Here is a 26800-nt window from a genome sequence, read left to right as displayed (position 1 = left end):
CAATATGAGGTCATTGTTAAAGACATGATGGTCAGAGATTCCTTAAAATTCTGTCATAAACTGTCGCTTCACTAACATCACCATTAAACAAAGCTTAAAAGCTTACAAGAAAAAGTCACTGTTCATTACAGACTTCACAATACGGAATATATATATATATATATATATATATATATATATATATATATATATATATATATATATATATATATATAAGCTTTTAAGCTTTGTTTTATGTTATACTTATGATGTTACGAAAGCTATATATATATATATTTATTTCTTTACTCACAGCAAGCGTGTGTCACCATTATTCATGAAGATTCAAAAGTTATGAGAAGAGCGCTCAAGTTTGAGCCTCAGGATGCGTTCACGGACCTCCAACCGTGGTGGGAAACTTCAGTGTTCAAGTGCAAAACAACACAGACTGCGAAACTCCCCACTCTTGTGCTTTTGGTCGAGCATCGCATCTATCTCCTGTTGCGTCTAAAGTTGGACTTTCCAACATGTATGGTAGCGGGTGAGGTGATTTGTCGCGATACAGATGTCGAGTAGAAGAAACGCGACCATGCTGCGTTTACGACTCGCGTGACGTCTGTGTGTTGTTGTTGCCGTCGCTGTTAACGTCCGTGAGTTCGACTGATGGATCATCTGAAGGTACCGAACTCGTCTTACTCGCTTGTTTTGCCTGAGCAGATGTTGTTCGATGTCGACTGGTGTTTATTAAATAACTTGACGATGATGTATTTTGAGCCCTGGGTCAATGTGTGACCTGGTCTGATCCAGAGAGATGTTTGGATCTCTGTGGAGTTTTGCATACATGTTCAAGTTTCTCTCACAAAATGAGGTAAACCGTAATGAATAAATGATCAAAGTCAAACCACTAAGCGAAATGTACTTGTGACAATATGAAATGTGCAATTCATCCATTATTATTCCAAACATTTGACTGTAATTCAGTTCTCAAAAGTAAGGGCGCCATTATTCTAAAGGTTATGTCCATAATATTTGTATTGTTTTTGAACTGAACATCTAACTACAGCATGCCTACATGAGGTATGACCATGTGTTTAAGTGCAGTTTTGAAGATTTGATGTTGACCTTACCTGCTGAATCTATATCTATCCTCTACCATTATCATCTCATATGTTTGTTCAAAAATTGACTATAAGAAAGGACTAATAATTCCACCCAGATCACCAGACAAAATAATGTTTGCTTTTCAGTTCAGTCCCTCAGTAGTTTGCTTGCTTTCTTGTGTTGTATTTACGTGTTGGTGAAAGCTATTCAAAGGTTCCAGAGAGACTGAAGCATCTGAAAGCAGCAGATGAATCCAACTTGTGCCTTTTTCAGGAGGAATTGCAGCAGATCTCCACATGGTGCACCCAGGAGGGTCTTGACCCCGACGCCCCTGAAGAGGCTCAGCTGTGTTTCTTATGGCGTGCTCATCGGCACGTAAGAAGCCGACTCAGCACTGCATTGAGAGAGCTGGATGTCCAGCATGCTGGACACTTGGCAGAGATGGCAGAGGTGAAGGAGAGAAGATGACCATCAAGAAGGAGGCCGTGCTAAATATTGACCCGTCTCTCTCTCTCTCTCTCAGGTGTGCAAGTCCCTGGAGCAGATCCGAAACTTCACGGAGCAAAAAAACGTTCTCGCTCTGGAGATACAAGACGAGAACGACCAGCTGAAGGATCAGTTGCAGCGCTTCATATCCCTGCAAGGTTGGAAATATTTAAATAAAAAGCTCCATCAGTGGTGAAGTAAAGCACAATCTTTTTCTCAGATGCCCAGCTAAGCGAAGTGGCCAAAATGCTGTACCAGCAGGGTCTGACTGAGCTGGTCCACTGCAGCCCCAGTGAGCAGGTCGCCTACCTGCTGGTGGAGAGAGATTCACTTCTGGAGACCGAGGAGAACCAGGATGTCCCGACTGCTGGCAGTCCCAAAGCTGGATCTCCGCTGACAGTATATTTCTATATATTTCTTTCTATCTATCTATCTATCTATCTATCCATCTATCCATCTATCTATCTATCTATCTATCTATCTGTCTATCTATCTATCTATCTATCTATCTATCCATCATCCATCCATCCATCCATCCATCCATCCATCCATCCATCCATCTATCTATCTATCTATCTATCTATCTATCTATCTATCTATCTATCTATCTATCCATCTATAACCTTACACCCTGGTGACAATAGTTGGATATTGGACGGACCTCCGATCCGCTGTTGGCGGCAGCGTCCTCTTCCGCGTCCCCATTAGGGTTCACTGATCGCAGACACACTCTCACAGGCAGCACTAATGCTGCGACCCGCCATCAGTTAGGGACCATCAACAAATTCTAAAGTGCTCAAAGTATTAGTGAAATAAGGCAAAGAAAAACAACCATTTCAGGAGAGAGAATTGTGAAAATGTTTTTCATCACACAAGACAAAGGAGGTATCATGACTTGGAGAATAGAATATGACTAAATGATCATTTATTGAGATACAGCAGACAGACGGCTCAATTTAACCCCTAAATAAAAACGTCCCGGTTCTACGAGAGACATGAAATATTGAATTTCTCATTTCTTCACTTGGTTAACTACTATATTTAGACATAAACAAATGATGCTGGAGACAAACAAACAAAAGGTATTAATTGTGATCAAGAAACAGTTTCAAGAGAGACTGTAGTGTCATGGAATAGAATGAAAAGGATTTATCGTGATAATTATTGTTATCGTCGAAATTACTATATTTATCGTGATCCCTTTTTTTTGTCCATATCTCTTATATATAGTGTTTTTCATTTGTGGTAATGAAAGTGTTGAAATGGTGTCAAATATATGAAATAAAACATCCAATGCGTAATTGTGGCAACTTTATCGAAACATTAATGTTCAATAGTTTTATTTTATTGTTGCTCATTAAGAAGAGGACGACAACCAATTCAGTCCATGAGTGTAGTGGGCTGTTTCCAAGTTTTAAAGCTATATGAATAAGCTGGTTTGGATTCACAGGATCGCATTAATATTCTATAAAGTAATTTCTCATTCTGCTTTGAAACGCTTATGATGACTCTGGCACGGAAGTGAGAAGTGCTGACCTTGTTTCTGCTGTTCAACAGAGTCACCATAAGGGGGCTCCCCGCCTTGGCCAAAGCCCGTGGAAACGTCTCTTCGGACTCCACAGGACTTGCCCCAATAAGCCGTCGTTAACGCCTGTAAGGCGCTAATTGCTGAAAAAACAAATGGAATCCCAAAGCAAGCATGCTTTTTCAGAACTCTTGAAGCACTTCATATCTCCATAGGTGAATCCTGAGATGCATGTTTGAGTAGCCTTTTGCATGTCAGCCGCTCCGTGATGGCACAGGTAGGCCACTCAGCTCAAGAGCCTGCATCTTTCCTCTCAGCATCTCTGTTCATATTACGGTCCTGTCAAGTGGGAAGGAGCATGATCTTCATTTACCGCTCAGTGAATTGGCTTCTTCTTGCTCATGTTTGTTCTCTTTGCTTGCAATGACCTTGGATTCTATTGCCCTTCTCTTTTAAATGTCTGTGATTCAAGCAACCATCCCTCAGTGCTGGTTGCTTGAATGGACACCTCTGTTTCCTCCACACACAGGAGGGGAACATACAGGCGACCACTCGGTCCGGTGGTCTCGAGAAGCAGTGTTCACGTCTGGAGCGAGACCTTGAAGAAGGCTCCCGCCGCTTGGCCATGGCTCACAATGAGATTCGCCGTTTGACGGACCAGTTGGACTCCGCCCACTTGACCCAGAGGACTTACGGTGAGAGATGAGGAGCATAAAAGACCTCCACCCAACACCATGTTTGTTTCAGCACACGAAACGGATTGTATTTGTATTAATTTTCTGTTCAGCTCGTGTCTCAGATGACGATACAAATGGCATGTTTCTATGATATATCTGTATGAAAAAGCTGAGCTGGACTGTGAACCCTGTTGATCCAAAACTGTGTCATCAACCCTGGTCTCATCCTGGGAGGAGACTGAAACATTTTGTCACTGTGCTCTTTGAAATTGTTTTCTTGAATTAAAAGTCCTGTGTCATGTGACCGGTAGTAATGTGTCAATGAGGCTTCGTGAAACAGTGTCCTTATTTTCAGAGCCCACTAGATGACACTCTCTGGTCTACAAACAAGCATTTCAAGCTCACATCATTTTTGAACTAAGAGTGCCATCTAGTGGGCTCTAAAATAAGGGGGCAGGTAATGTTTCCATCTGGTGGATCTTTACAGTCTTTGTAAGTCCAAAACTTGCTTCCAGAACACCACATTCAAATTCCTTCTAAGTGAGTTGGTGATGGTCTGTTCTGGAATTGTTTCCGCTGCTGAATTCACCACACAGTTGCATTTCAGAGCCGGAGCTGCAGAAAGCTCAACAGCAGGTGGAGCAGCTCCGACAGGAAGTGGGGAAACTCAAGAAATACGGTCAGTCTTCATCCATAATCCCACTGAAACGGTTTTCAAGACGGTCCTCCATGTTTTAAAGAAATTGTGGAGCTCCGGAAGGCGAAGGAGCTCAACGATCGGCTGGAGTCGGAGGTGCGGGCCCTGAGGAGCCGCCAGGGAGCTCTGACCTCACCGGACGACGGCGAAGAGTCGGTGAGAAAACCGCAGCACTTCCACTTCACGCTGGTGTATCTGCTGTGCTGGAGAGTGACTGACGTGTTTTGACTCGACAGAAGGAGGTGGAGAGGCTGGAGTCATTGATGAACCAGCATCAGAAGGAACTCCAAATCCTGCAGCTGGAAGCTAAAAGGAGCAGAGAGGAAGCACAGGTGATGGCTTTGAGAGGAATGTTGGGTCCAAGCACTACCGTCTTTTTACATCTAAAATTTTAATAAATACGTTTTGTTAGTACGTTTCCAAATGTCCGCCGCTGGAGAGGCTCAGCTGATATCACATTCTTCTTTTGTCTTTGGAAGTCACAAGCAGCTGAATTGATGCAGAGCAACAGGTTGTGCAGGGATTTGGAAAACAAGTTGAATGAAGTGACACGGAAACTTGCAGAAAAGGAGTCAGAGGTGAGTTAAACAAACCACATGGAAGGTTAAAACGCTAAATTGTGCTGAGATCTTTTCAAGCCTCCGCACAGACAACAATAATATATAAAAAACAAATAGGTGAGTGGTTGTCTGTCCTGTCCAGGGTGTCCCCTGCCTGTTGGTGGGATCAGCTCCAGCCCCACTATTGTGTGTAGTCAGTGGAAGGTGAATGAATCCACGGTCAGTCTCTTTTACCGTTTCAGATACAGAAGCTGCAACAGACCTTGGTCCAGACCAGCAGCAGAGGAATCAGTTTAAACCCCAAAACTACTTCCCAAGGTCCAAAGTAAGACGTTTCTTTCATCTAGTAAATCCCTTTGTGTCAACGCAGTCTTAGATTATGGCTCGTGATGTTTGTCTGAAGATGCCAGGATCAAGAAGAAGCACAGAATAATGGAAGGTATTCTGCACCAAACAACAAAAGAACAGCACAGAAAGATGCGTCACTACTGCAGACGGAGCTACACGAGGTATTTCTCTGAGCCGTGAGCAAGATCCACTGTAGTTCAGCCCGTTCATCGCTCGTATTTGGTCCCAAGTGCCGTAGCAGGTGATGAATACTTATGAAGGTCGCACTCATGTCCGCAGGAGTGTCCCAGCTGCAGAGGCGCCGCTAAGACCTTGCTGGCGACACGAGAGGAGTGTGAAAGCCTGAAGAGGGAAATCTGTCAAACCCTTCAAAGTCTTGACAAAGAGCGGAGGTAAAGAGAGCCTGACTGCGTGAGGATGGAAGAGTATCAGCTCTGAGCACATCTGTCCTTAGTAAATACCACGAGAAGACGGAGAAGCACAAAGTGAAACTGAGCCGACTGATGCAGAAGACAGATGAGGACACCAGGTGGAGGGATGAGAAGATCGAGCGTCTGGAGAGAGAGGCGTCGCTCTGCTCCCACTCCTTAGTGAAGGTACAGAAGCTTTTCCTCGAGTCCAGAAGTTAGGGTGGAAAATAATTACCGTAAATTCTGGACTATAGAGTGCACCGGAATATAGCCCCACCCACTAAATTTAAGAAAGAAAACAGATCCTACATGAGCCGCAGGTGCAGTGGTGCTGTCTGCGCCGTAGAAAGGTCAGTAGTGCTTAAAAACACATGAGGATCACTTCTGAACTAGTTTTGAAAACAGGCTCCAGCATGGAGATTGACTCATTAGACAAACTGGGCAATGTTCTGAACTTGAATCATCAACTCCTCACGTGTTTTATTGACATTAAAGCGCTGAAAATGTGCCGTTTTTGCCCACGTATCTGAAGTTCAGACACCACCGCTGGTCTCAGCTGCTTTTTCTCGTCTCCGGTTCTCCATGAGATCAGCTCTGTGGGCGGAGCTTTGAGCATTTTGAGCACTTTAAGGTCAATAAAACGCCTGTGATGCAGCATGAAGCACTTTAGCCTGTAAACATCCATATATTAGCCTTGTCCTTGTGGAAGCTGCAGGGTTCAGACCGGCTTATAGTTCAGAAATTACGGTAATGTAAAGACATTCCAAAGCAAAGGCAAAGTTAATTTTTAAACAAGGAAACCAACCCAGCTTCATATTATAGTGGCTGGAGATAAGCACTTCCAATCGCACCCAACTCTAATAGCAGTATTGATTACTGCTTTTCAAATACGACCAGCATCGCAAGTAACAATGTCCAACAACATCTTCTGAATAAACACTTTGCCACCATTTACGCGGTTCTCAAGAGATCAAAGTGGAACTGTTCAACTGAAGGAAGAACCGACCGTCGCTGAACATCTGGGTTTTTGATGAATATTTGTACATAAGTGAATGGGCCTTTTCTCTACTGATGCAATCCTTTATGTGTTAAAAAAAATCACGGAAATAATCTGGAAGCGGAGAACTAGCAAGAACGAGAACACACTTGTAGAGCATAGAAACAAACAGTCCAACTCTCTGTCACGGTACCGAGTCCTGTGAAATACAACAGGAAGTACGGTGATGGTCAAAAAGTCACTCTAGTAGCTCGTAGTGGAAACTCGAAGGCACGGCAGAAAATACAGGAAGCGTGATGGGACAGAAAGAAGAAGGCGTGTGGCAAAACTGAACAGACTCAGTGATGGAATCTTTATTGTCATTGTACAATGAAGCTTAAAAGGATACATGTAACTGTAAAATCTGAGGGATCAAGCAGGTGAACATGCAGTGAAAACGGACCTGGAATAATCAATAAAAGAGCCACGTTACCCGTGTGAGAGCGATGACGACTGAACACACAGTTCTGGATGGCCACGGTAAATGAGCAGCTGTTGCAGAATCTCTTCCGAGGGTGAGTCATTAGCTGCTCAAGCTGAGAGAGAGAGACAGAGGGGGAAAGACAGGAAGAGGGTCCACAAAATAAAAGCACTTTATGATGTGAATGTTTCTGACAGACAACAAAATAAATACTAGTTCAACTCTAAGAAACTACCTTAAGCTCTTTGTAAAGGATTTTACATGACTTCTTGGACTTAAAAATATAAAAATAAAATATTGTGTGATTTTTTAAAATTATAATTCAATATTATACAATCAATATAAATATATAATTTGAATTCTCTGTGACTCGTGACTCAAAGTCATGTCAGAATGTGCTCATCGTTTCCAGGAGAAGGAGCTTGTGACAAGCATCACCATGGAGAATGAGAAGCTCCTGGAGGAGCGCAGGCGTCTACTCCAGCAGCTGAGTGAGGAGCAGCACAACAGCAGCGACAGCCAGCAGGCCGCGGCCTTGGCCAAGCGAAGGTGCGGGCTTTGCGTGTCAGGACCTGAGACTGGATCTGAAGACTCCTGTTTCTCCTGTTGCAGGGTGGATTTCCTGGAGCTTGAAAACAAGAATTTGGGAAAGAAAATACTTCATATGTCGGACCAGCTGTCTGCGCTGGAGCGACGACTGCATGGTCTTCAGCCGCCGAAGTTTATTACAGTAATTGAACACGTGTTCTTGTGTGGCCTCTTGGGAAGCTGGGAAATCTCATACAGTATATTGTCATGAACTGACACCTGCTGTACATTTCTTTTTTTTCTCCAAATACTCCAGACTACTTGTTCTTCAGTTAACTTCTTTAGTTATTATTTATAGTAAAATATATTCCTTCCCTCCCAATATGGCTCTCACTTTTTGTGGTTACATGCATCGCATATTTCCATGATAACTGAAATGCTTGCTTGTATTTCTTTATTATTTTAGGGTGTGTATTCACGTAAAAACAACCACACTAATTCAGTTTTTTTTTAAAGGATTTGAAAAACACTCATACGTTTTTCAACTCCAGCGTGAAGATACCCGAGTTCTCAAAACCCTCCGGCTCATCGGTGACCAACCCCTCAGTGGGTGGAGACCAGGCGGCTGCGCTTCGGTCAGCAGAGGCTGGTTACCTAAACCTGACCTCAGCTCTGAGCCCCTCCGAACGCTCTGCTGATGAGAAGGTCAAACTCATCTCTGGCCACTAGACCAGATATTCCATCTAAAAATCACTGTCTGACTCAAACTGATATCTCTGTTCATTTCAGCTTTGCAGCCACATCGACTTGAATCAGGAGCTGGAAACCTGCTAGTCAAGTGTGTTCTCATCTGCTTTTTGGAAATATTTGACGGAAGTTTGTCTACTGTCAAAGGCACCTCACAGTAACAGTGCGGCTCAAGATAAAGGTGTTAAAATAAATTTGTCTGGTATAAATGCATTGCGTATTGTATGATTTTACAAAACTATAGTTTTAAAAAATCCGATGACGACACAAATGACTTCCACAAAGATTTTAATAAAGATTTTTTTGTATTTATTTTTATAAAAAAAAAAAACAGTTAAAATAATCTTAACATATATGCAATGACATAAAAAGGCAGATAATAGCAGAATGGGGTTAACACAGATTTAAGGCCCAAATTCATAGAAAATACCGTTGATAAAAATAATTTTGATTTCCTGGATCGAACGATTCTCAGGGTTTAGATATTTTGGCAGTAAAAATGGAGAAGGTGCAACATTCTACTGTATCAACGAAATGTGGAATAAATGCAATTTCTCCCTCAGAAAGGAAGGTTTGATCCAAAAGACAGTATTTTACTGAACATCATGAAGGCGTGCCACATTCAGGGACCTTCTAACCTCATAATAATCGGTGCTTCCGTTGTTCTATATCCTTCATTTCCTCTTCCTTTTGCATTTTTGACAAGTCAGCTTGACTTGCAACAGTAAAATGAAGTATGTTTCTTGTTTTTAAGGTGTTGATTGTTTTTGTTTAGGAGTAGCTAATGCTAAGTGATCACACCTCTCATTCCAATATGACATACAACAATAATCATATTTTAAAGTGCCACATGATGAACACATTTCATATAGAATTTCAGCTTTATCTTCACACAATACCAAAATGATGGTGCAAACATTGTTAAGAAAGGTTATTGACGGTATTAAAAAAAAAAAAAAAAAAAGCTAAAACACTAGTTTCCACTTAGCTGCCTGGAACAATACTTCCTTTTGTGTCTCACACATGTTTAAAGGCTCCGTATTTCCAGGCCTGAAAGTGCTGAGGAATCATCTTTGGATGTCCCAGATACTCAAATCTGGTCAGCAACGAGAGCAGAGAGGCGTCACACGCCACCTCCATGTTTAACACCGGCACATTTGAAAACCTGTTTTGGGCCCGAAGTCCATCGACAGGGTTCGATCGACGAAGCAAGGGGGCTCCTAGATGAGAGAGATGCGGATGGGGAGACTGGCAGACTCGGTTCTGTGCAGGGGGGAGTGGTGGACGTGGTCCAGGAGCGTGTGCTTGGACATGTGCTTCATCAGGTAGGTCTCCTGCAGCCACACAAGAGTCAGGCAACAGTCAAGTCAGGATAAGCTGCAGCAGCTTTGGGCTGGGACTCACAGAGGTGTAGGCGCGGCCGCACATGCTGCAGCAGTACGCTTTGGCGTTCTTGATGGCGTGTGCTGAGAGGTGGAACTGCAGGGAGGCCGAGTCCGAGTAGGCACGGAAACAGTTGGAGCACTTGAAGGGTTTGTCTTTGTTGTGCTGCCGCTGGTGAGACTGCGACACAAGAGCCAAAGCACAATGCTCACTTTGGCCGCTGTTCCCTGACTTAGGGAACATTTCCATCATTAAAAAAAAACAAAACTCTTTTACTTTTAAAACATTTACCTGAAACATTGATTATTCAACATATGATTGAAGCTCAAGAATTCTCTGCTATGCTTAATGCCTTTTCAACACAAGACTCGGACACAAAAATAAATAAATAAATTCTATTTTCTCGCAGAACTACAGCGTGGAGTGACTTCTGAGATTCTCCACTGAACTGTGCCCTCCCATTTCAGACGCCGCTTCTGACCAGAGTCAGTTATCAGAACATCCACATTCAGTTCTACCTCTTAGAGACGCCCCTGCTCAAATGAAGAGGCACAAAGGGCAGGAGCAGAGGCGGTGGAAGCGAGTGTGAAGCGCTCACCTGCAGGTTAGAGAGCTGAGTGAAAGCTTTTCCACAGGCCGGATGCAGGCAGATGTACGGCCGGTCGCCGGTGTGGATTCTGCAACGGACAACAGTGAATCTCCACACTGGAAAAACATGAGCCAGGAAGACCGTGAGCAACCTGGTGTGCTGCTGCAGGTGAGAGAGCTGGCGGAAACACTTCTCGCAGTAGGAGCAGCGGTACGGTTTCACTCCCAGGTGGATGCGCAGGTGCTGAGCCAGGTAGGCGGCGTTGGCGAAGGTCTTGGTGCAGTGAGGGCAGCGGTGGGCCTTGGTCTCTGTGTGGGTCTTGGAGTGGATCTGCATGTCGGACTTGGAGAAGTAGGTCAGGGGACACATCTTACACCTGCAAGGAAACGCACTCCACTGAATCAAGCAGTCGCATGACATCGCTCACAAACGGTTCCAGCTTAGACCATGGAATCGCTCAAAACTCTTCAGATGTCTTGTGACGATGAAAGTGAATGGAAAGATGTAAACGTCCCATGATGCTTGGCAGTCCATTCAACCAATCGCAGTGGTGGATCGCTACAACAGCGCTCCGAAGAGAAGTGGGAAGAAGAAGAAGTAGAACACATATGCAGGAAAACAGCCTATTTCAGCACTTCAATGTCAATAAAATGCCCGTAACTTCATTGGCCTGATGTGACAAGACACAATCCTTGCAGCATGAAGATAGAATGCTCACAAACTTCCACAATATAGTGATCAACGACTGTGATTGGTTGACTGGGCTGCACAGGGTGATGGCACCTCACATGCTACTGTATTTGAGTAGCCTAACATGACGGCTAAATAGGAACGAAGTCAGGGAAACAACCATTAGTTGTGAAGGTATTTCGCTCTCTGATAGAGAGCTGTTCAGAGAGTCAGACTCCTGTGTCAAAAGAGCGCGACCCCTCGTGTAAAACATCACAATAAGCAGAGGTAAGATGTTTTGGGTAAGTAAGAATTTTTGCTAACACCATCGAGCACACCGTGACATTGAGGTTGTGAAACTATGAAACTGAACATGTAGAAATGCTACACTATTTTGTGCTTACAATGTTTTAAATACTGTACAACAGAGGTTCTAACATTACTACATGGATCAGCGTTATTTCACTCAAATTGTTTGAGTTTTCACAGGCCCTGCTAGGCCTATTTTTTTCTTTGTTTACTTAGTTTTTGTGATTTACAGAATGTGAGTAACTCTCCTCACTCATTCAATCTTGAAGCACAAACAGTCTACTCCAAGTCACCTGTATGTTTTCCCCTGTTTGGCCGTGATGGTGATGCAGGAATGGTCTGAGCCCGAGGCCAGGATTGGGTACGGGACCATCAGCAGTGAAGAGCCGTTCTCAGCTTTGATACGCTTGTGACCTTGACCTTCTTTCACTGACGGCCCGAGAAGACCCATCAGGCTGCTGTGGCTCTTCACAGACTCCAGTCCGTGAGCGCTGCTCCCACCCGAGACGTAGTGGAGGCCAGGAGCTTCCCCGGGTCTGCTGTGGCTGCTGGAGGTGGGTGTGGTCGGGGTCGAGGCCTCTGAGCTGCTGAGGTTACCAGTTCTGGATGCCAACGCAACACCTGACGGAGGTCGAAGGCGAGGAGCTGTGATCTCACTCATGATCAATGGCTTTAGTTTGAGTCCATCAATGAGGATTGGAACTGACCTGGGAGCAGACTTGACGCTGCTCTCTTACCTGAAACATGATTGGTCCTGACTGGGTGATCTATAAGTTGCCGCAGGTGCCAGTCCTCCCACAGCCCTCGGGCCTTGATGGCAGACTTATCGGTCAGGTTCAAATTCACGTCGCCCAGAACACGGCCTGGTGAGAGGAAATAGAAGGTACTGAGGGGCTTTTTCTCAAGCGTCTATGGAAAAAACACACTTTTCATTCACACAAGTCTCTTAAGACCTACTGGGAATAAAAAAAAAGACTACTACTTGACAAGCTAGGCAGTGGTACCTGAAACCGAGGTGGACGCTGGTCGGGCGTGAAGCGCGACGTCGGGCTGAGACGGGCTGTGGTTGTGGAGGGTCTGCGCCTGATGGAGTTTGGACATCCCATGCTGGACACCCTCGCTCTGACTGGGCGGAGAGAGCAAGGGCTGCTGGGAAGACATTGTCGCAGGCGGGAGATGGGGCGTTCGGATCTTCTCCGCCATCAGCTGCTCCTTGATTTTATTGATCAAGACTAGGTTATCCAGCTGACCGCCAGGAAGTGACATTTGTGACAGGAGAGTGGGCGTCAGACTGGTCAGTTGATGATGAAATGCTGCCCTTTAGTGGTTGATAATGGCACTACAACTACTTCTGGACGAACACGAGACGACCAAACACAAATATACACACAGAATAATTCAAAACAGTGTCATGCTGTTATGATTCACCTCAGGAGGAAACACTGTCTTCAATGCATGTTCATTTTTGAGACAAATAATGCATCAAATGAGCCGACTGACTGTTAAAAAATTAATATGATCCTCAATGTTCTCGCATTTCCCATCAATCAAATGTCATATTCCACTGAAGCATACTGTATGTGACCAAGCCAATCACTGCTGATGTTAATGTACAAAGCTCTTGGTCTAAAATGCACTTTTAAAACGTCAAATACAGTTTAGTTTGAGGGGAAAAAACATGCCTGTGAAATCCAGAAAGCCAAGTGTGCATGAATATATGACAGAGTCTCTCTCACCTGGCTGGGCATCGCAGGCGGTGGAGGCCAAAAATAGGGATTGTTGAAGCGAGGCTCAGCCATTCTGAAATGAATAGACACAAGAAGATGACCAGCTGCTCCATCTGTCTCCCAGCAGAACAAAGAACTGTATAGTCAATTTTATAATCACATTCATTTATGACAAACACATAAGTATAAGTAGAAAATAAGTAAAGCCAAAGAAACGTGTGTGTGTACATAGTTTAAAAAAACTATATAATTTATATATATATTACATATATATAGTTTGAAGAAAAGTTGTAGCTTTGTATATATTTTTTCTTTTTTGATATTTATTTTAACTCACTGACAGATATTGTTCCAAATACAACAATTTCATTTTACATTAATTTAAAAAATATTCATAAAAGACATTCCATCAAAAAAAACTTCTCGCTCTTTTTATTTTATTCTGATTTCTTGATCCTAATGACACATTTTTCAAATCGAAATCCATCATCACCCTGAAAGGCTGCCTTACATTTTCCTTGCAACATTAGTAAATAATAAAATACTTCAGTGATCTAACATCAAGTTCCAACTAAATGGTGTCTCTTGACATGTAATACATAACAAACACCGCTATACATGGATCTAGATCACTTTGACAGTCTCAATACACATATTTCATCTTATTGAAATAGTTTATTACTCTTTGATTTATTATCACTCTATCACTCACATAAACTTTACTATTATGCTTCATAACTATATTACTAAAATATTGTTATATTTTAAATTATTAAGTTTCTGGTCATTGTAAACAGACACAATGTTGTATATGTTTAGAACTTGCTTCCAGATGAGGCTAGATTTTGGTTACCAGACTGAGCTGAATCGCTCAGACAATAGGTGAGGTTTCAGAAAAGGGGCCCCACTTCTGCCTGTGATAGCCACACAAGAGGCGACAACGGTTATCAGAGACAACAGAGATGCAGATGCAGATGCATCTCCTCCTAGAAGTGTGAGGCCCACCGCTGCATGGGAGGTGCAGCAGTTTGAATACATGATGGATGGACTGTAAATGTCAGAAGGTAAGCCAGCAACTCACATACATCATGAAGCTGTTTTTAACAGAAGAGCTATTGCAGGAGGTAAACTGAAGAGCACATGCATGGTTTTACAGTCGCCCTTCTCCAGTGCGATTAGACCACTGGCCCCTTCTCTCCTCAGTCTCTCTGCTTCAGCACGGAATGTCGTTTTCTCTGCTTTGCATGCTTTGGCACTGGCCGTCATTCCAAAGTCTGTTTAGCTTAGCAGAGGTGTAACAGAGTCATCGCGCACGAGCCAAGGGAAACAAAAACGATACGAGAGGTTACAAGCGCCGACTAAAGCCCCCGAAACATGTCTCCAGGAGAGAGACCTTGGAACACTGTTTTGAGGGAGGCTGGGCATCTTGATGAGTTCAACTCATCTCCCTTTTAAACCAGCAATCGTTGTTGATAAAGTTACAATCCACTTGACTGACTACAACAACATACGCAACTGCAGTCACATCTGGGATTGAAATGAAGCAGAGTGAAGATAAGAGCTTATGATGTCTGCCTCTATTGCAGTTTTATTTTTCACAGATGGACTGTCACTGCACCTTCAAATATTTCCAGGGCAACTTCAATGTCAAGTTACAGACACAATGCATGAGTTAGAGAAGTGAAGTTGTGGTGTTTCCAGATGTTCGGACCGTATTTCAGTGGTTTCAGAAAAGTGAGACCAATGTTCCGCTACTTTTGGAAGGTTGATGCATGTGTTCCTCTGTACCATCTTGGAATGGAACTCTTTCTGGACGCCACTTTTTCAGTCAAACCTTGCAGACTTCGTCATGGTTATGGTGATGACAACATGATCCTGGACTGGCTATCCAATATGAATGTTCCTAGCCTCCTAAGGCTTTCAGGAAAACATTTCCGTACATCTCTACCTTTATTTTGGCAGCTTCCTCATGTTCATTTACTTCTTCCTTCAATGTGAGAACGTCTTTCTTTATATCATTCATCACCTGCATGATTTCCTTTCACATTTATCTTTCATTTCAAGACATTTCAGTCTTTCTATTCATTTTGTATTCCATTCATTTGGCTTGATATTGTGAAGGCAAGGTAGGAACAAGTTCCTGCCTTGAATCCAACAGTTTCCTCCAGCTGATCTGTTTTCTGATTCGAGTCCCTCAGAATGATGGCTATTTTTTAGAAGTTCCACTTGAATCTTTGGCACAATGCTCCTACTATTAATTAAGACAACTTAAATGCGCTTTGTCTTTGCTTTCTTTTGATTTTTAAACAGGAGCTCTGGCTCTTTGTGGCGATCTCAACAGGTGCCTGTGCACCACTCACCTAAGCACCATTCACTATGGTCGTGATCGGCCAATTTCAGAGTGATCGGTGAATGCCAAAAACACACTCTAAGCATACATAGCTGGGAATTGGGAGAGAGAGAGAAAATGTTATATGTACAAGCTAATGTTTATGAGGGTACTGACCACTGCAGATTTGGGCTGATGCTCGCAAACAAGAAGGGGGAGAGAGGCAACAACATAAATTCAGGCGGTCTCGTGATCAGTGAAGGGTGAAAGGAACAAAAGCAATAGGGTGATTCACTTTCCCAAAAGTGGTTGACATTGGATGTGGGCTCCGAAGCTCCACTGCAGCCAAGACTCTCCACGTCTGTGTGCTTCAGTAGTTGAAGAAAGAAAGAGGACAGGGAGGCAGACGGTCCTCCCTCCACCGCCTCTCCCACATTCTCAGACTCCTTATTAAATATCAGACAAAAGAAAAACAAAAATGGCAGCTCAGTCTTATTTTATAAGCGCCAGACGCCATTTTCCCCCAATTTCGACTATTATAAGCAGATAGTTGCGCCGTGTCCATTGGCGGAGGCGGATTCGCCTCGAACGGAGCTTCGCTGGTTGTTTACTTTGCAGGTTTGAATGTCCCGGTTGGAAGAGGAAGGGGGGAAACACACTTCCTACGACAAACCAGCAGGGCATGAAGCCTTTCAGCCCCACGTTGAAAGCTTCGGGGCTGCAGGCGGAATGCTAGTTAGCTCCTCTGCCCGGCGAGCCCCGACTGGCTTTGGGGTGAGCTGACAGCTGCTGCATGCAGGCGACGCGAACGATGCGGATGGATTCGGAGCCTACCTGAAGCAGCAGCTCGGTGTCTCCTGAAGATGTTCCTCCTCTCTCCTCTCTCTCCCTCTCTCGCTGTGCTCCTCAAACCTTCCGGGTCGCCTGCTGTTCACTTCTGGGTGCTGCTCACATCACTAACACCCACTCACGCTGCTTTTTAACCCGTTTCACGCTCCCCGCTTTTTAAAAAAGAACTATTTCCCTCCCGCTTCTTTGGCCAAATGTGTTCCTCCGAGCTGAGGTGACGTTTTGACATTGTTGATGAAACACAGCGCGTGCGCGTGAGTGCGCACGTGAGCTCCTTTCCAGTGAGATCCGTTCATCACAAACGACGGGATTGTTGGGATTGATAAACAAGACGTCGAGCATGCGCAAAGCTTCACAGCCACTTGTAAGAAGCCCAAATTAAAAACGCCACAAACAATAAATGAAGAAAACTAAGTGGATCCAATGATTATTTGTTTTTTTATTAGACTGTCGCTAGGGGACGCTGTTGTTTTGACTTATTGTAGCTGGTAAATAACGGCTGGACTCTGCACCGTAATAGAATAAGGAAGTATTAGGAACAAGTATTACTTTCACTGAAAGACTTTCAGTACGAACGTACTGTGTTCAGTTTCTTTGCAGACATAGAAGAGGGCAGTATTTTGGATGACAGTGTATATATATATATATATATATATATATATAAAATTTTATTTATTTATTTGTTTTTTTCCAGTAGCTTGAAATGACAACAATAAGTGGTGAATGATGCGAATACCAGAGGTTACCCAAAACTGAAAAACAGAGTACATTTCAGAACAATAACACAAAATAGGTGAACAATTGATAGCTGTCCTGCAGCTCTCTCTCTCTCTCTCTCTCTCTCTCTCTCTCTCTCTCTATATATATATATATATATATATATATATATATATATATATATATATATATATATATATATATACACGCAAAACATTATTAATTACAACGAAACATTAATTTAATTGAACAGTTTGCTCTCCAGACAACACAGAACCTTTGTAAGTGCAGGAGTTCCTGCTCCACTGATCCCACTGATGCACAAGACACGTGGCAGCTAGGATGATAACAACAACAACAAACATGGAGGAATCCCTGAACAAAAGCAAACAAAAGCAGTCTGTTTGCCACATTCTTGTTTGCCAAACACTTGTTTGTTTGCCACATTTCTATGTCATGCATAGAGATACATATATTAGATACATATACTATTGTATATTATTATTGTGTTGTATTAAGTGTACAGTTGTTGTGTACTGAAGTGTACTGCTGGTTTGAAGGAACTCAAGCTTCTTTATGACCTACATCCTATAATAACTGCACTATCTGTGCTTGACTCTCATGTACTGTTGAACTCACCAGCTCATTAATCAATAAAAAGGACGAATACCGGGTCTGTTTGCTCTGGCAGACGTAGAGGAAGTCGTGTTTCCACTATATGTCTTTGTTTGTTAGTTAAGGTCCTTATTTAGCAGCGTTGTCCAGCCAGCTGGTAAAACTGGCTCGGCGAGGTGAAACCACTGTAATGACATTAATATGTTTGTGTGGTCACCCTCTTCTGTATTTGCATGCAACACAGTGCAAACAAACCGGGAAGATGAAGATGCACTGTATCAGAAAATATATGATCAAATACTAAATAAAGTAATACTAATAAATGAATAACTTCCACTGCGTTCCATTGCCAACACCTCTCTGTGAATGTGGGCACATTGACACCTGTTAGTTAATGGACAGCAGGAAAACCACTCAACCATCATAGAGGTTGCAGCAGCATAAATCCTAATTCTTTCAAGTTAATAATAAAAAATAAAAAAAACAAACTTAAGAGGCCAGAGGCAGTGATAAGTCAGTCATAAGTCAGATCTATCTCCAGCACTGACTGACTGTTTTACGGTGACTGAGAAGAGCAAAACACACGAACAAACTCTTAGAACAAATTTATGACTAGCGAAACACATTTACAATACTTTTAAAATTTTGCAAACTGAATTTGTTTTCATAGTTTGTGAATGTGGTCACAGTGTATGCAAACACATTCACAAAATACGAACGTGATTTGGAAGTGGTTGCCAGAATGTTCCACTTGTACTTGCATTGTGGGGCCTCGCCATTGGAAGTCAACTCAATGCAGAAAGATGCTAAAAAAAATGAACAAACTGTGAAGAGTTTGCTCAAGAAATTTGTTTTGAAATGCTGCAAATATGTTTCACGATTTGTAAATTTGTTCCAAGAGTTTGTACATTTTGTTTGCACTTCGCAGTCACTGTACTGTTTAGTCACACAGCACTTTAAAATAGACTCAAAGAAGACTTGAAAGAAGACTCAAACCCTTATTGACAGTGTTTGTTACCTGTCGTCTTCATACGGTTTTCTGATCCTGTCGTTTCTCCTCACCCTTGTTCATCTTCCATTGGTGACGTGCCAGCGCACGTGATGAGCCACTTCCGGGTTCTGGTACATTTCCACATTACCATATTGGAACTCAACTCAAGTTTTACCAGACTGAGAAAGCCTCAGCGTTCATTTGCAGGAACTTATTTCTCATCGCCGCTTGCTTCTTTCTGACGTTATTGACAGTTGTTGTGGGTGATCGTGGCCATTGAAGGTGACGTTGCCGTGATGCCCTGAGAACCTTGAATTTCCTCACTTCCTGCTGGTATTTCATGAGGATGGGTCTTCTAAGCCTGCAACTCTCTTCCTCTCCCTCAATGCTCCCTCAGATTGTTTTGCACAGCTTCTACTGATGGACCACAAAGAACCTTAAATGTTCTGTTTTCCAATTCCTGTCTTTTTTTTTTTTAACTCTGCCTTTATTTTTTTTCATTGTCCTCCCCATTGTTCCTTTAGTGACTCTCTCAGCTTGACACTTTCCTGATGTTGACATTGAACATGATCTGTTATCGTCTCCTTCCCTGTGATCAGGACCTTTGGAAGACTTGAGGGTCTCGTCCGACAGGCTTTCCTCCAGGTCTGTGTCCCTCATGCTTCATACTGATGCTGTTGGCTTTTTATTTTCCCACATGATTAACATAACTCACGATTTTTCCTACTGTGGTTTCGGAGCCTCGGGCAACATCTTTTACTGCACCTGTTTGAGTCAAATCTTTGCTTTCAGCAGTATACCCTCTTATTAATTCACTAACTGCCATGTGGAATTCATTGTGGGAATATTAGAGGAAAAAATATGATTAGAAATGAGAGTAATAGAAAGCAACTATTAGTAAAGACACAAAAACATGAAAAAATACCTGTGGATATATCAGTGAATAGAAGTGTCAAGATAATTCTTATTTTAGTGTTGTAGTGATGGGTAGGTGAGGCATCATGAAACAGTACTGCAGAGCTGACGAAGCAGTGTCCTGTTTTTCAGAAGCCACTAGATGGCGCTCTTGGTTTAGACAGGTTTCATTTTAGTTGACAATTAGTTGATCAAGCCCTAACAATTTAGAGCAGACAGCGCCATCTGGTGGCCTCTGAAAGTCAGGACACTGTTTTATGAAGCCTGGTCGATCCTTCAATACTGTGTCGTGAAACTTCATCTACCATCACTAAAATATCCTTTTTTCCCATTTTATTTCATTTTAATTTTTTACTTTTCAACTCCTCAAAATCCTGATTTATCAAATAATAATAAAAATATTTGTATTATTATTGTACATTTCTCTAATAATTGTAGTTATTTAATTTTAAATTGCTGTGCATTTACCTCAGAACATTTTAAAGCTGTTTTACATCTACATTTTCCTTTTTATTGGATAATACAAAGAGGTTTAAGTCCATGATACAGTTAAAGAATAAGTACAAGTACAAAAATAAATGCTTATCAGTCTGTGTTAAAAATGTTTAATAAAAGCTTCCTGCCACATCAGTAGAGCTATTTTGTTTAAATGAATAAATAAAACCACCCATTTTTTCATTTACTATCTGATGTTTCTTCTCCACTTTGCTGGAGCAAAAAGCTGGATTTCTCACATCCATCTGACGGCTATGGAGGAATCATTGTTGTGGGCTTCCTGTCAGCAACACTCTATGTTGACACCTCGTATCCAACGTGTCCAAGTTTCACCTAACACTCATCTTGCAAAACAAAAAAGACAGATTACTACCTCGCTTTGCAGAAGGCTGTGGCAGAGTAGGTCATAATTTTAGTGACAGTACGGGGTTAAAAACTGCATCAGGGAGTGGGATGTTTGGGCCCTTGGGCAAGGCTCATTGTTCCACATGCAAGCAAGACTTCCAGGCTTCCAGGTCACTGCAAAGTGCTGCGAGTTTTAACCAACTAGTTTGGTGAAAGTCTCTTGTTTGGCTAACTGGCACCAGCATGTTGTTTTTCTTGTTCCTGACTGAGTGCATCTCTCGTCGGTGGTCAGACTGGTTTTCGAGTCTGAGCAAACAGGGCCACACCCTCAGAGGCGCACGAGTTCCCTCACCTCACTGAGACCAGGTGCTGACTGGGGAAGGGGGAGGGTGGGGAGGGGTGTTCATCGTCTCTCAGGAGGGTGGGGCAAAGGGGGAGGTGAAGCCAGTGTTTGACTCAGTTGAAGCTCATACTGACATGCAGTCGAGACCGGCTCCTGCGCAGGTAAGACCTGAGACGTTCTGCAGACAGACATAGCAAGATGTGGGTTAAGCTCAGCCACAGTATATTGGACCTACCAGCGATCGATTTAGGTTCAGGACCAGAACTGCGGTGGTTTAAAAGAGTAAATCAGAGGTTTCAGCAGGAACTGGAGTCCAGAGTTCACAGCTGTGTACACAAACAAGTATTGATCTGCAACACAGCTCAGAAGGCAACACTGTACTAACGTTAGAAGGTTCCGAAATGTTCCGGGGCAGAGCAGAGTTTCTGACATTCCTCGTTCACCATACTATGTGTTGTCATCTGGCAGTCATGGACAGTGTGCTGCAAGGAGCCACGCTGTTGTGCGGCTTGAAACTGATCTGCAGTCTGCTCTTCCTGCCGTCGCTGACCACCTCCTCCAGTCCCATCAGCTTCTGCTGCTGCTGCCTCCTGCTCTTCACAGACTTCCTGGTCACAGGTGAGCCCCGCACACACACACACACGCACACACACACACACACACACACACACACACACACACACACACACCACGTTGGTGATGAAGATGGAAGGACTTAGTCGCAGGGCTTTGATGTTCAGAAGTCGCTTCGGGTTAAACAGTATTTCAGCATAAATTATTAAAAGGTTTGACTGGCTGAGGTTTGTGAATATAAAACCCGGGTGAACATGTATTTAAAGCATGCTCCGCAGCAGCAGCAGCAAATGTTTTTGAGTCACCAGCTAGTGACAAACCTACGAAGTAGAGCACAAACAACATGCAGAATACGGTGCCTGAACTTACAGAGGGAAATCGGAGGCCCAAATATAGTGCAGTTTTTGCCAACCAACCTCACTTTTCTTTAGCTTTAAAAACAAAATGTTATTCCACCTTTAATAAAAGTTATGAACCACTGAATAGTTGAATACACATTTGATTTAATGAGCAAATATTTGAGTTATTCATGTGTGAAATGAGAATTACTGGCGAGATGAGTCAGCCACTATATTATACTACTTCAAGGGAATTTTCTTTATGAGTTTGTTGAGAGTTTTTCATTCAAGTCGTCAAGGATGTTGAGCTCTTGATCATTGATACTCTCACGTGTTTGAAGAAAATAAACATCTTAGACTCTCAGCTGAGATATTTACTCAACCAAAGCATACTGACTGAAGATTAGTCTGACATGAGAAAATAAATATCAAGGCTTATTCCCGATACTCTGGGTCACGGGGTGCGACAGTCTGTCACCAGCCACTTTAAGGGAGAAGCGAGGGACGTGCTGGAAAGTCAGTGGCTTCCTCAGTCTCTGAGACAGACACGTCATCTGCTTCTTGTTCTTCCAGTCTTCCTGAGTTGCTTCGGCTTGTATGAGTGGTGGCACGCCGAGCACCTCTCCCAGGAAGAGGTCATCGTCGTGCGCTTCCTGCTGTTCCTCTGCCACCTGTACGGCGCCGTGCTGCTGCTCACGACCCCCCTGATCGCTGTCGAGTCGCTGGTTCGATTCTTGTGGCCCTCGCCCACCGACACCACCCACGAGCCAAGCGAAGCCTCGGAGGAACCCGCGGAGGACGCCGACGACAAGTGGATCCCTCACGCTGTTAGCTACCTGAGCTGCCTCTCCATCTGGGTGGTTGCTGCCCTCAACGTGCGGTGGCAGTGGAAGCTGGAGGAGGTGTGGGCACACTCCTGTTTGCACACCACCCACTCCCTGATCGAATGCTTGCCCACAATACTGAGCCCCATGCCGGGCGCCATGAACCCTTACTTGTCCATGGCGCTTCTCTCGCTGCTCTTGCTGCTGGTCACCTCGGTGCAGGTGCTGCACAGACTGCCCTCGACCCCTTCTCTCGCTCCCACTGAACACAATAGATGGCAGGTCTTCGTCACGTCCACGCCCCCGCTATACAAACTGGAGCCATCTGTGGAGTGCAGGACAACTGGGAGCGCGGTGTCCTGGGACTGCAAGCAGCTGTCGGAGCGTCATCCCTCCGAGTCTCTGGTCTTCGCTGTGGAGGAGCAGGGGACAAAGGGAGGCACACCTGAGCCAGCAGCACGCTGGAGCGGGAAGCATCTGAGGGGCTTCCCCTGCCCCGGGGTGAATGTAATAACAGCATTCGTGGCGGTGATCTCCATCTTTGTGCTGCCTCTGAACCTCAGCATGAACATTATTCTGATCCGGAGCCTGGAGACGCTGCTGCAGAGGGTGGTTCAGTCAGTGGCGACGCCTCTGAGCAGCAGCCATGCGCCTTATAGACTGGTGTGACGGCCGATTCCCGTGGAACTCTATTTATATCCGATGCTAATTTAAGTCAGGACTGCAGGACTCAACAGCGGCGCGCGTCAGTGGAAGCATCCGAGCAGCTACGGACATGTGAGGACGGATGTGTGGAAAGAGCTGAAGGCTGCTGAGGAGGCAGGTTGAGGCGTGCCTGCTGCTCAGCACTAAACCTGGTGTCAGGGATTTGTCTCATCACTGTGAGCGGCTTTTGTTTTAATCTAGACAATAACACTGGCCGCGTAATTGCTCAACACAACTGAAGCACAGTGGTGAAATGTTGGCGACAGACGCAGCTGATGGAAAGTTCACTTCAGCTGCAGCTGAAACATGATGCATATCAAACTACTGCATGCAAAATGGACTCTATTCTGCTTGGAATTAAACATTTGACAGAGAGAAGGAGCTTAGAACTCATACGTGCACCTGGGAAGCCGCACCTCAAGAGGCTTCCATTGCTGAACATGCTTTCACAGTGGGAATGTTCCGTCACATAGAAACAATCTGAAACAATACAAAGCAGTTTATAAAGCACTTAAAAAAAAAAAGATATATATTGGCTTCTAATCTAAGAGTTGGCAGCGCCCACTATTGACTGGCAAAGTTGTGACGTCTATTGAGTTCTACTAAGACATTGCAAGATACAATAATTAATCGATAAAAAACACAGATTAATGGCATATAAAGTCTCTTCCACCTGGAATATTTTTCACCAAATCTATTATGAAGGAGACCAAATAAGATTGTGCTGATAATAGATTATTTTTTAAAGGAGTGGACTCCAATATGAGGCTGTGTCAACTTGCTTTAATTGAATGTATATTTTTGGACCTTGAAGGAAACAACTCAAACCAAAGAAAGTCGATCACCTGAAACTAGGGATGGAAAAACCCTGTCCATTCGTTCCTCGCCCTTTCTTCCAACAGCGACTTCACTTCATGGATGTGATGTCGACGGCCTGCAGCTGTGGACTTGACTCTCTGCCACAAGATGTTCACACCATGCTTGTGCACGACGTTTTACGCTCCAGTTTAATTTCTTTTTTTGGCTTCTTAATGGCCAAGTTGTCTTGTTGGTGCTGTTCTGGATGTGAGTGCGAACTTTGTTGTACACCTGACATATTTTCTCATTGCAGCAGTCTGATAGAACAGCTAAAATGTGGGGCTGTGGGAGGAAACCTGAGCGATCTCAAAGAACGGTTTTGCCTGTGAGGATGTTTTGATTCACTCAAATGTTTTGTTTCAAACGCGTGAAGGTGCCACAGACCAAATAAAGTGGATTCATGAACCCTTCCATTTATGGATCAATGGTCCCGGGAATAGACATTTTAAGTCTGATGAAGATGAATTATTAACCTTCATATGGTCTGCTCTCACACACACTCCTGGACAGTTCAGAAGTTTCATTGACTCCCTGAATGTTGAAGGGCTGTGGGAGCAATACACTGAAACTGACATCAAACTAGGGACCTTCGTTTGTCACGTGCTCATTGCGCAATCATTCTATGACTTTGCATTTCTCCGTATATATTTGCCTTAAAATAACGTTCGTCCACAGCAGCAGAAACGATGTTACCATCTTGTACAGCAGGGGGCAGCAGTGACTGCTTTAAAAACAAGCACGCTTGAACCTCATCGTCAGTAAAGAACATCAACTGAGTCATAGTTGTGTTGCCGCAAAGCTGTAAATGAGACAAAACATTTTCACAAATCTGCAGGAACAATTGGACCTTTCAGTTGTATTTTACATACTCCACAACCAGTGGCATCTCACCTGCAGACAAAGCAAACTTTGACAATGAAAACTGTCCATCATTTATTATGTTTTTTTTTTTTTTTTTTTAAATTCGAAAAGTGTAACATAAGACCTACAGGATATAAGTTCACTGTTAAGCCACTCTGACAAGAGTCCAGCAATATGACAAAAATTATAAAGAAATTCATTTAACACATGACGTGAATATGTTTACAATGATGCTTGAATCCATATAAAAAACATTACAAGGTTTATTTCATATCTTATTTCACGTTGTAATAAGAAGGGATTTAAAAAAAGAAGTTAAATATACACAAGTTAGAAGAAGACTAAAAACAAGAGTTATATATAGAAAACAAGTTGATGGAGCCGAAGTCAGCAGCTATGTATTCAAGTTTAGACATGAAAAATAAGCTGAGCACATAAGAATTTATTTAGATTTCACAGGAGTTTCCGAGAGAAATGAAAATCCTTCGTCTCGCTGGCAGATTTCTGCTGGAATATGAATGATAACAAACGCCTGATGTGTGTTTGGATAACTGTGACAGCGACAGATACGCTAAACCCGACACACAATACGACACATCCTCAGGGATGATGGGTCTTTTCATGCTTCTAGATTTGGAACTGTGGGGGGAAAAAAAAAGCAAAGCAATACCTTCATTTCTGCTTTTCTCTGGCACTGGTAGATCAAAAAGGGTCCTCTCTGGCCTCAGGGGGGCCACATCACACGGGAATCAGATACACATCACACAAAGAAGAGCTCGGTGACTTTTTAATGGACTCTTTCCCCTCGGGTGGAAATGTCTATTACTGGATGGACACCTTTTCTGGAGATAAAAATGTCGTCATCATGATAGTGAGTGAAGAAGAGGCTGGAAGACAAGAATACCAATCCTGTTTTTTTTCTCCTTCGGGTTGTTGGGGAGGAGTGCAACCGTGGTGAAACCGGCACAGTGAGAAGAATGGTTTATTTTTTGTTCTGTGGGTGTTAGAGGACGTTTTAAATAGCTTGCTATAATGTTGTGGACTTCCTCACAAACACACAGATCAGCCACAAGTACCTGCACCATGTTGTTCGTCCTGTTGCTGCTAAACCGCCACCGTGATGATCTGCTGTGGTGTGGAGTGCCAGCTATTTACCAAAATACTACTGCTACACAGAATATATATATAGAATATACAGGCAAAAATGCTTTGCTTTTTATAACAGGTTCGATGAAGCTGTGATGAATTTTTGATCAGTTGAAATCGAGTCATGTGCACGAGTCCATGGCCATTTTGTTCATTTTAACTAGATAAAATTTCAAACTTACAAATATGTTAGATGTTATTTTTGATGCAAAGCTGCTCTATCAGAACAAGAGATATGATCATTGATAGTAGCTACAGGTTGCTAACACTTGTATACCATTGAGGACACGGTCCATAACGTACTGCAACAGTTCAAGCTCTTGTTTTGTTGTTGATTTCAAATAAGGATGCACCAACAGCAGTTTTTTTCCCAAAAGGACTAGTGTACGAGTACTTGCATTTGAGTACTCACCAATACTTATAATACTTTCGCCATTACACAGTTACTTATAGGATTTGTTTTTTTTTCGGGTAAAATGTTATTTGAAGATCATTCCTCAATGTTTTTCTTGTACATGGTTGATGGTCACAAGTTTCACAGCAGTACAAACAGACATTTTCGGTTTTGTGGTATCAGTGGTCATACTATGAGTACGAGTACTCAAGCCTGGTACTGGTGCATCCCAAATTTAAAATCAACTGTTTTGATCCACTGGAGCGACTCCACAAGACCTGGGGTCTAAACATGACACGCCAAGTCCTGT

At 43.3% G+C, this 26800-nt stretch overlaps 3 protein-coding genes across 10 annotated transcripts; 2 read left to right on the top strand and 1 right to left on the bottom strand.

Moving 5' to 3' along the window:
• Positions 1–433: 433 nt before the first annotated feature.
• On the top strand, positions 434–8711 carry si:dkey-264d12.5 (myosin-14). Of its 4 annotated transcripts, none has more exons than XM_053869006.1 (18): positions 434–657; positions 1354–1530; positions 1604–1724; positions 1787–1965; positions 3124–3219; positions 3621–3786; positions 4376–4447; positions 4509–4621; positions 4702–4797; positions 4945–5043; positions 5274–5350; positions 5429–5534; positions 5653–5765; positions 5828–5969; positions 7653–7789; positions 7853–7970; positions 8285–8473; positions 8558–8711. In XM_053869006.1, exons 1-18 carry the CDS (start codon positions 643–645, stop codon positions 8600–8602), a joined length of 2061 nt encoding a protein of 686 aa, XP_053724981.1. In that variant the 5' UTR covers positions 434–642; the 3' UTR covers positions 8603–8711. The 4 variants fall into 4 exon arrangements, with proteins under 4 accessions (XP_053724981.1, XP_053724980.1, XP_053724982.1 ...); XM_053869005.1 differs by having other exon boundaries at positions 5268–5350; XM_053869007.1 differs by having other exon boundaries at positions 5268–5350; positions 7853–7944; positions 8558–8699.
• Positions 8712–8802: 91 nt separating this feature from the next.
• Positions 8803–16598, bottom strand: znf362a (zinc finger protein 362a). Of its 4 annotated transcripts, none has more exons than XM_053869012.1 (9): positions 16356–16598; positions 13202–13265; positions 12470–12710; positions 12203–12328; positions 11759–12086; positions 10639–10863; positions 10497–10575; positions 9920–10078; positions 8803–9849 (listed from the first exon to the last, which is right to left on the bottom strand). In XM_053869012.1, the coding sequence occupies exons 2-9, from the start codon at positions 13262–13264 to the stop codon at positions 9736–9738; spliced, it is 1335 nt and encodes a 444-aa protein (XP_053724987.1). In that variant the 5' UTR covers position 13265; positions 16356–16598; the 3' UTR covers positions 8803–9735. The 4 variants fall into 4 exon arrangements, with proteins under 4 accessions (XP_053724987.1, XP_053724985.1, XP_053724986.1 ...); XM_053869013.1 differs by having other exon boundaries at positions 8804–9849; positions 12470–12677; XM_053869010.1 differs by having other exon boundaries at positions 10497–10863.
• Positions 16599–20873: 4275 nt separating this feature from the next.
• LOC128761096 (uncharacterized) lies at positions 20874–24579 on the top strand. Of its 2 annotated transcripts, XM_053869015.1 has the most exons (3): positions 20874–20952; positions 21260–21409; positions 22276–24579. In XM_053869015.1, the coding sequence occupies exons 2-3, from the start codon at positions 21262–21264 to the stop codon at positions 23193–23195; spliced, it is 1068 nt and encodes a 355-aa protein (XP_053724990.1). In that variant the 5' UTR covers positions 20874–20952; positions 21260–21261; the 3' UTR covers positions 23196–24579. The 2 variants fall into 2 exon arrangements, with proteins under 2 accessions (XP_053724990.1, XP_053724989.1); XM_053869014.1 differs by lacking the exon at positions 20874–20952 and having other exon boundaries at positions 21151–21409.
• The last annotated feature ends 2221 nt before the right edge of the window (positions 24580–26800 follow it).

This window comes from Synchiropus splendidus, chromosome 6 (assembly GCF_027744825.2).
Source record: "Synchiropus splendidus isolate RoL2022-P1 chromosome 6, RoL_Sspl_1.0, whole genome shotgun sequence".
Taxonomy (NCBI): Eukaryota; Metazoa; Chordata; class Actinopteri; order Syngnathiformes; family Callionymidae; genus Synchiropus; species Synchiropus splendidus.
This window is presented reverse-complemented; position numbering and strand designations above follow the sequence as displayed.

What these genes read in the sequence shown, in the direction of transcription:
- si:dkey-264d12.5 (XM_053869005.1), top strand. An exon ending in AAGCTGGATCTCCGCTGACA is followed by an intron (nt 1,966 to 3,123) that starts GTATATTTCTAT and finishes GCTGTTCAACAG; the next exon opens with AGTCACCATAAGGGGGCTCC. An exon ending in CGGACGACGGCGAAGAGTCG is followed by an intron (nt 4,622 to 4,701) that starts GTGAGAAAACCG and finishes TTGACTCGACAG; the next exon opens with AAGGAGGTGGAGAGGCTGGA.
- znf362a (XM_053869010.1), bottom strand. Translation starts at nt 13,264, where the DNA reads ATGGCTGAGCCTCGCTTCAACAATCCCTATTTTTGGCCTCCACCGCCT. An exon ending in CGCCTGCGATGCCCAGCCAG is followed by an intron (nt 12,711 to 13,201) that starts GTGAGAGAGACT and finishes CCTGGCGGTCAG; the next exon opens with CTGGATAACCTAGTCTTGAT. An exon ending in AAACAGGGGAAAACATACAG is followed by an intron (nt 10,864 to 11,758) that starts GTGACTTGGAGT and finishes GTTTCCTTGCAG; the next exon opens with GTGTAAGATGTGTCCCCTGA.
- LOC128761096 (XM_053869014.1), top strand. Translation starts at nt 21,193, where the DNA reads ATGTTCCGGGGCAGAGCAGAGTTTCTGACATTCCTCGTTCACCATACT. An exon ending in CACAGACTTCCTGGTCACAG is followed by an intron (nt 21,410 to 22,275) that starts GTGAGCCCCGCA and finishes TTGTTCTTCCAG; the next exon opens with TCTTCCTGAGTTGCTTCGGC.